This window comes from Vespula pensylvanica, chromosome 11, assembly GCF_014466175.1.
Source record: "Vespula pensylvanica isolate Volc-1 chromosome 11, ASM1446617v1, whole genome shotgun sequence".
Taxonomy (NCBI): Eukaryota; Metazoa; Arthropoda; class Insecta; order Hymenoptera; family Vespidae; genus Vespula; species Vespula pensylvanica.
Genome location: NC_057695.1, coordinates 6148939 through 6158374, shown reverse-complemented (window position 1 = coordinate 6158374; position 9436 = coordinate 6148939). Strand labels below are relative to the sequence as shown.

The window sequence follows — 9436 nt, the reverse complement described above, 5'->3', positions numbered from 1 at the left end:
CTCTCTCTCTCTCTCTCTCTCTCTCTCTCTCTCTCTCTCTCTCTCTCGCACATATATACATACACAAAAGAACAAAAACTTTCGATCAGAATATTCCTTCGAAGAAGTTTTTATGCTCGGTAGATCGAGGTAATACATTGTTGCGTTGTACGTTTCGTTTACTTCGTACTTACAAACAATGACGCAAGAAATTTGTCATTATACACAACACACACATATGTATATATATATATATGTGTGTGTATTTATTTACGTACGTATACAAGAAAAAGTCGAAGGGAACAAGATTGTAACGATACGTCCGGTTTACTATCATTGTCGTCGTCGTGTCGTCGTGTCGTCGTCAATGTCCAACGAAGACGACGACTACGACGACTACGACGGCAACGACGACTACGATGGCAACGACATAGACGTAGAAATAGAGGTCGTCACTTTTCAGGGCAGTGTCCTCCTCCGACTCGGCGCAATGTCGGTTGTGTTACCGATGTTTTGCGGAACCCAACGAACGGCAATCACGCGGCTCGCGACATTCCTCGTCTCACTGAGAATAGATCGACTTCGGTACTACTCGGTGAAATAATCTCTTTGGATGTTGCTCGATCTTACCAACTGAAACGTTTTAAACAGAGCTTGTTATTTTAGGATGCTCCAGAAATGCGATTCTTTCTAAGTGAAACGTCCTCGCCAATGAACTTTGTTTTCTCTTATTCGTAAGTAAATTTGTATGACAAAGAGAAAAAAAGTAATGAAAAATAAACGTAACACACACACACACACACACACACACACACACACACACACACACAATGTATATTTGTTTTATACACGCGATACATATACGTACAAAATGTATATTTATTATATACTCATAGACACATATATCGTGATAACAATTATTGTACGATGTAAACGACCGTTTGTATCTTAACATATTTCAGATCGGATTAATTTCACATTATATTTATATTCGATATCTTCAAATAATTTTCTATCGTCTGTTAATCAATGATTGTTATTACAACAACAAGAACGAAGAAGGAAGGACTTGAAGCAAGACAAAATAAGATTAAACGATCAACTATTTTTATTTCAGAATCGCTTGAAAGTAAACATTTTCCATTTGGTTTCCATTATTGATGAATGCGAGAGATTCGTCATTTGTACGTAATATATTAAATGACATTTTCCTTTTTTTTTTTTTTTATTTTTTTATTTTATTTTTCTCGTCGAATATTTCGATATGTATTTTATTTTCTTTTTCTTTTTTCTTCTTCTGGAATCAATGAAAATCGTCTCGTTGAATTTGCGAAGGAGAAAGGACGAAGAGGTGGAGGCTGTCGAATGATGGCGTCAAGTCATGCGTAAAATTTCTTGCTCCGGCGCCTTGCTTTTACATTGTGTATTCCTCCTCCTCCTTCTCCTCCTCTTTCTCCTCTCCTTCCTCTCCTATTCTTCCTATTGGTGGATTTTCTCACGTAGCTTTTTAAAGAAGGAATGTGATACGTTGTCATCGTTGATATCTTACGTGTACATACATAAATACATATATACATATATACATACATATACATAAATACATACGTGTATATATATATATATATATATATATATATATATATATATATATATATATATACATAGAGAATTTTATTCTTCGTCCGAAGATTTCGAATATTTCAATTTGAAAGTATTACATAAAAACGTATGAAAATGGATCTAAAGAGGTAAAATCGTGATATTTCGTTGCATCTTCAGTTTTAGCTAGTTTTCCTCGAGAGTATAAACGATCCTTCTGCGACAAAGTGATACTTAAATAGATAGCTACATACGCGTGGAATGATTCAAGACCGTACGCGAAAGTAGTGTGAAACTCGAATGGACAGGACAGGGATAGAAGTAGGGATAGAGGAAAGGGTAATCATTAAATTATTTTTAGATTCAAACAGAACTGTCGATCTCTCGTTAAACGTGTAAATCCAACGGCACCAACCATTAATTAACTGTCTCTTCTATCCATCTATCCATCCATCTATCTATTTATCTTTCCTTTCTCTTCCTTTCCTTTCTTTTCCGTTATATTAATTGCAAGTCGAGATTATAATCTAATAAGATATCTTAATTTGCATCATCCAAATTTCTCTATCTTGTCAATTTCTCGTTCTCACGTTTGCTATAAATCCTACATAAGTGTATGTTTGTTGTGTGCGTCCATGTTTTTTTTTTTTACCTCCGCCATCTTTCTTTTTTTATCAAAGTATATATCAACTTTACTTCAGATGTCGCTTCTGTAACTTTCAACGTTTAGAGACGAGGGTTAGTTTCTTCTCGAACTTGTACAATGAATTTAACTCGCGTACATTTTCTTTTTTCTTTTTATTGTGGTATCCGTAATTGATCGAATTACAAAAAAAAAAAAAAAAGAAAACTTGCTTGTACTTGCGATCGAGCTACTCGAGTACGGTCGACTCGATTAATAAAATAACGGGGAACGAGACAAGCGTGACTCATTCTACGATACTCGCTCGTCAATGCGATAGTACTAAGAAACGACTTAAAAAATGTAACTCGATGTTTCGTACTTACATATTTGGATATGTGGACGCGCGTGGCGTTATTAACCAAAAGTATGAAGTTTTCAATCATTTTTAAACTGTACCATTTTTCTTTCGTATATATAAATCAGTTATTAATGATAATGCTGTTAGTAATAAGTATATATATATATAATAATTATTATCTATTTATTATATAATATATAATAAATATAAATATATAATATATTATATAATAATAATGATGATGATGATGATGATGATGATGATGATGATGATGATTTATTAATAATAATTATTATTATTACTATTATCGTTATTTATATTCAATGATAAAGTTTAAGAATGAATATTCTTGAAAGAACAGCATTTACTCGCAAAACTTTTGATCGTATGTGTACTTGTATATATAATATCTAAGGCTTTGTCTCTTAAGTTTATGTATGTGTATATAAAACGTATAGAACGCAATGCATGCATGCCCATCCTTCTTAACATATATGCATTCGATACGAGTGCGTATTCAACGTACGATTCGCATTCGAGAACAACTGGTGGTAAAGCTTGTTGTCGACCTCGAGAACTAAATCGTAAAATCACATATATATGTTCTTTTTGTTTCGAAAGATCTTTTTTAACGAATTAATTGGAGACGAAAGCGTTGCGAAATCTAGCAGTAGGTACTGGTTCGTTAAATCAAATAAGAGAACCAATGGGAATCGATATTCGAATATGTGTATGTATGTTTGTGCATATATATATATATATATATATATATATATATATATATATTCTCGCGTGTCTCCTCTTGTTACTTATTAATCCTCTTAGTACCATATCACGATTCACAGGGTGCGCTAAATACACTCACGATATTTCGATATACATTTCTATAGAAAATTTAAACATAATCGACACATAATTATTGACTTATATATCTTACAATAATATACGTGATACATATAGAAAAAAAAAAAAGAAAAAAAAAAGCAAAAAGAATGATACACGTTGATTCATTTGCATTATATTAAATTAGAAAAAAGAAAAAAAGAAACATTCAAATTTGGTATGTGTGACGATTTTGTTAGATTGGCCTAAAGAAATTGTATAGTTTCTTTCTTTCTTCTTTTTTATCGGAGATTTTTTTTTTTTTTTTTTAATCATCTTACATTGACCCAGATTTTTTGTTCCAATATAATAATACTAACAGCAGCAGCCTCTTCTCGATATTTATTCTACATTCTATCCATCTATTCGGCGTCATATTTAGAAGAACTATTAAGCAGATTCATTTTCTCGAACTCGAACGTCCGTCGTGACGATGACTTTGATAGTGAAGGTGGTAGTGGTGGTGGTGGTGGTGGTGGAGGTTGAGGTCGGGATGAGGGGGGTAGAGGGTGGAGGTGGTGTTATCGCTTCTTCGTGCGATAAATCGACTAACGAGGATTCCATTGTTATCGATGATGCGGCACGCTCTACAATCCTACTTCCTACTTATTTCGTTGAAATAGTCTATTTGAATCGTGCGATAAGACTCCATCGTTAGGAAGGAATATAGAAATTACTAAGTGAGAAAAGCTTATTTTGCATTTTATTTTCTCACGTTGGCAACCGTGCCGTTTTATTGCATTCACCGACATTATTTTCAATGTTTTACATAGATTATAAAGCTTTGCCAAGTTGTAGAGTTTCATTTTGTCACTACACTAGGAGCATTCGAAGCGAAACCACTTGTCGATAATAATAATCTTTACCATTAACAAATATAATAATATACGTTAATAATCTTTACCAATTATAATTAATAATCTTTACCAACAAGATAATAATCTTTACCAATTAACAAACTTAAAGAATGGAAAAGAAAGAAAAAAGGATATATCAAATCGATCGTTTTCGTTTTGATAATGACGTCATGAGTAAAATTAATAAAGCAATCGCGATTGACAGGCATTGTTCGAATGTTGCTATTTGATCTCGTGGGGCTAATTTGATGAAATTGGATCTCTTTAATAGGATAAATTTGAATGTGAATGATTGCGATACATTCCTTTACATATATGTATGTGTATGTAATATATATATATATATATATATATATATATGCATGCTTAAATCGCTAGTTTCCACTGGGAATGATATTTACATGGATTTCACCCGTTGAATTTTGTATATGTTGTGTCGTTACATTAAGGGACATCGAATTTTGATATATGGTAAATGAAATAGCAACGAATTTTCGATCAACGATCATCGAATCTAATATTTATTCGTGAACTTCTCCGACGTTATTTGATCGTCCGAAGATTATATTTTAAATGGTTCATTTAAATTACATAGTTCATCGTTACAAATTACATTTTCTTTCATTATTACAAATTTATCGAATTTTAACGTCAAATATTTTTCCTTTTTATGATGTGCACTGTCTGATGAGTACGTCAAACCTACAATTGTCGTCAAAATAACTTCAACCAAGGTTAGGAAGTAGCATACCATTTTTTGTATGTATAAGCTTATCATTTGTCGTGCGAAACAAGTTTAAAAAAGAATTTAAAAAAAAAAAAAAATAGTGTTAGTAGATTGCTTGAATTTCTTGTACCACAACTTACTAGAGATTATTTAAAAGAAATAAGTTTCATTTGAAATAACAATCGAGAAAAGGAATGAAAAAGTATTGTGACGCACCCACGTATCGTAATCATTTAAGTAATTTATTAAACGATTTCTTAAACAATTATTTCGAAGATAATTTCCTCCGTGGAATAAGAATTACGCTCAATTTTGTCGTTCGTTTTTCTTTTAAGTTGAGAACCACTGCTTCGTTGCAGCCCGATCCATTCACGCGGGTACGTGGTTCCTCATTCTCTTTTTCTCGTGTCTCGGGCAAGGTGATCCGAAAGCACCAGTGACTCTCATTATTATTCTTTTAACCTTAAAATCCTTTTCGTTTATTATACCTATTTTCTTATTTTTTTTTTTTTTTTGTATTTGTGCGTTGTATTTTATGCGTATATGCGCGCGTGTGTGTGTATGGATTAATAAACACAAGATAATAATCTTCATAGTATGTAGTATATCGATAATAAACAACTTTGTCGAAGGATAACTACGTCAATTCGATCGAAGGTCTTTCATGAAATAAGAAATATATATATATATATATATATATATATGTATGTATGTATGTAAATGTTTTTTAATGCAAGAGATAATTTACTATCTTATATAATCTGAAACTTGACTAGAAAGTAGAAAGTAGTAACAATTAGACCAGATCTTTTCTTGATAGAATACGCGTGCCGCGTTCTATCGATACGATACGCACGAGTTTCTGGAAAATGTGGTCATTACGAAGATAAACGAACGTAATCGAAGAATCCATTATGAATATTTACGATCGAACTAACCTCAAATTTAATCTATATAAATTTCGTTACTGGAATATCATTGACATTGTCAATCGTATAAACTAACATACATATATCTTAGCTTGCGTGTTTAATAATTTCTATTGATTTATCATTTTTATTGTTGTCGACAATATTTACAATTCTCCGTTTGATTTCGAAAAGAATATTTAATGAAGCTATATTTGAAATCATTCGACTATGGTGATATAACATATTCATTTGAATAAATATTTTTTTTTTTTTTTTTTTTTTTTAATAAAAAGAAATATGTAATTTATTTATACAACTTGCACTTATTATATATATATATATATGATTGAAATAGATGATGAATGGTAGGGGTAATATATCGAAGAGTAGTTAATTATAATAATGATCGAACTGTTTACTACCCACGACGTAGTTTATTATGGAACGAGATATCTTAATAAGTGTTTGTCCTTGTTCAGAAATATACGAATCGATCTTACAAATGCTATTTTAATTCGTCGGATATATTGATGATAAAAACATGAAATAATTCGGGATCTTCTTTTCTTCTTTCCTTTTTGTCCTCTATTAATTATAAGAACACAAGAATACTATTCCGAAGTCTTATTGAAAATGGCGATTTCAGCCATGCTCATATATACATACATACACTTCTTTCCTACGTAATATATTTCTTTTAACGAGTTACGTAATTCCGATGGCGTACTTTCGTCGTCGATGTAACTATTTCACTTAATCATCGTTAAATACGAACGATCATTCCTCCCCTTTAGATAATTTGTCTATAGATAAATTAAAAAAAAAAAAAAAAGAAAGAAAGAAAGAAAAAAGAATGTAACTGAGGTTTCAAGTCATACTTGTATTACAATTTTTTAGCATTCGAGATAGTTTTGTAAGGTTCTATCAATCATTATCCCTTTCGAAATTCTTTCTTCTTCGTATTTGTTCACTCTCTCTTTGAGAAACATTCGCTTCGAGTTAGACAGCTGCCATCCTCCCCATCTTGGACCACCCTAGTATCTCAAAGAAAAAAAAAGAAGAAAGAAACGAAGTATAATTCGTTCCGTAACCTGTTGTTGCAGGCGCTGGCGTCAAGATGGAGCACTTTCAGGCCACCCTGGACCCAAGGAAGCAGGAGTTATTGGAGGCCCGCTTTCTCGGAGCGAGGGTGAGCTACCATTTTATCTTGGTCCTTCCTCTCTTCTAAACGCGTTCGATTCGTCCGTTCCCTTTGTTTAGCGTTAGGAAATAATATAGTAATACTAATAGTAGTAGTAGTAATAGTAATAATAGTAAAGAGGTAGTAGTAAGCTCGATGATGTACATACATATGTATCGTTCGTCAAATAGACAGGACAATAGAGAAACGTAGGAATGAAAGCGTAGATCCTTAAATCCTTACAAAGAATTGTATAAAAGATATACGTAGAACGAGATAGGATATGGCGGAGAGGGGAATTGAATTTAAAGACGATTTCCTTATTTTTCTCGGACATTGGAATAAAACCAAAATGGCGGTCGTTCGGCGCGAATTTCAAATATTATTGGCCCAAACAAATGATAGACATTTTCTTTTTTTTTTTCTACTTCTTCTTCTTCTTTTTCTCCTTGCTTTTCCATGATTAGTCTCTAAGAGATTTTTTTCTTTTTATTCCACTGTTATATATACATATACAATATATATATATATATATATATACTTGTAACCTATATATATATATATATACTTATACATACATACTTATATATTCATAGTTGACCTAGAAAAGAACAAAAAAGTAGGGATTCTCCCTTTCAAAGTATTCCAGGCTATTTTTGCGTAATGTCCCGAAGAAAATGAAAATGCGAGCTTGGCCGAGTGGCATGGATACGTCGAGTATATTGAGTTTCTCTGAAAGATTCCTATCGATTCTATTTCTTTCTTGATTTTTTTCCCTTCCTTCTTCTTCTTCTCTCTCTCTCTCTCTCTCTCTCTCTCTCTCCCTCTCCCTCTCCCCCCTTTTTCCACTAATTTTCCAGAAGAACGAAATTACTTCGATTAAAATTTGTTAGGTTAGGAAATACTTTTCTTTCTATTTTTTCTTTCTTTCTTTTTCTTTTCTTTTCTTTTTTTTTTTTTTTTTTTTATTGTAATAGTACTGACCTTAAAGAGGAAAAAAAGCAACTTAGGTAAATGTAAATTGTAATGACGCATTTAGTTTAAATCATAAAAAATTCTACGGAAATGTATTGTATCAATTTTATTCATGTATTCTCATCGTGTATAACGGAAGTTAGTATGTTAGTGACACGTTTAACGATCATTGATGTCATATTACGCGAACTTAACGCGAATGTCATTGTGAAAGCCGTTGAAAGCAGAAGGGAGAAAAGACGAAATAACAATGTCGATTGGTAGGGATAACATCATAAGAGAGCACACAGTACGCATGCGCAAATTCTAACTTTTCATTCTATCGTTCATCTTATCTCTTTTAATATCATTTCTTTGAATTTCAATTTTCTTTATATAATCGATATACGAATGCATATCTGTGTATTAAGTAATTGTTTATATAAAACACAATTTAATTTTTTATATTTTTTAAATAAAAAAAAAAAAAACAAACAAAAAAATTAAGTAAAATAGATAAAATTCGTATATCTAACGTGTCGGTGGTTATGGTCAAATAATTTTCGATACAGGTATAATGTTTTTAGTAACTTTTTTATTTTGTCGTATTTGTTTCAAATTCTGTCGTAAAAATAAAAAAAGAAAAAGAAGAAACGAAGTTGGAATAAATAAAACCGATCAAGTTATACGATAAGGAAACTATATTATGTAGTTAACAAACGCTTGATAGAAAACATTACGAATGAGTTAGCGCGTGACCGATCGTAAATATATCTTTAAAATTGTAACATTTTTGTACGTTATCGTGTCTAAACAAGAGATGGCGCGATCTGTATGTAACTGGAATTTTTTTGTTTTTCTCTTTTTTCTCTCTCTCTCTCTCTCTCTCTCTCTCTTTTTTCTTTTTTCAAGCGTCGTCATATCTCTCGTGATGTCTCGAATGAAAGTGTATTTTCTAAAGCAAAGCAATCGTAGTTAACTTTTTCTCGGCGACGATTTTGTTCGTCGTAATACGCATTTCGAAATTTCCCGCGTGATCTTCTATCGGTAAGTCAACAATTAAACAAAAGAAAATAGAAAAGAAAGAAAAAAAAAAAAGAAAAGAATCGACAAAAGGGCGGGAAAATAGAATTTAAATCTTTATTTTTGTTTTTCTTTAGAAATTGGTCAGAGTCATTTATTAAATTTTGTACTAGAGAAATCTAGTAAGTTCTTCTTCAATTATTTTCGCACGTTTCGATGATATTATAGCGAGGTGTTAAAATAAGATACATGCATACGAATCAACTCGTTAACATCGGCCATTAAATGTGATACAACATTGTACTACGAGTACGATCTCTCTCTCTCTCTCTCTCTCTCTC

At 31.8% G+C, this 9436-nt stretch overlaps 1 protein-coding gene across 7 annotated transcripts in view; it reads left to right on the top strand.

Moving 5' to 3' along the window:
• The window catches only part of LOC122633009 (serine/threonine-protein kinase tousled-like 2), a 56445-nt gene that overhangs the window by 9170 nt on the left and 37839 nt on the right, over window positions 1–9436 (top strand). For 6 of the 7 annotated variants that reach the window (XM_043820420.1, XM_043820423.1, XM_043820422.1 and 3 more), the window contains one exon: window positions 7042–7127. The exons of the other annotated variant lie outside the window; for it this stretch is intronic. In XM_043820420.1, coding sequence (XP_043676355.1) covers window positions 7042–7127 — 86 coding nt within the window. The remainder of the gene's footprint in view (window positions 1–7041; window positions 7128–9436) is intronic. 7 annotated transcript variants of the gene reach the window in all.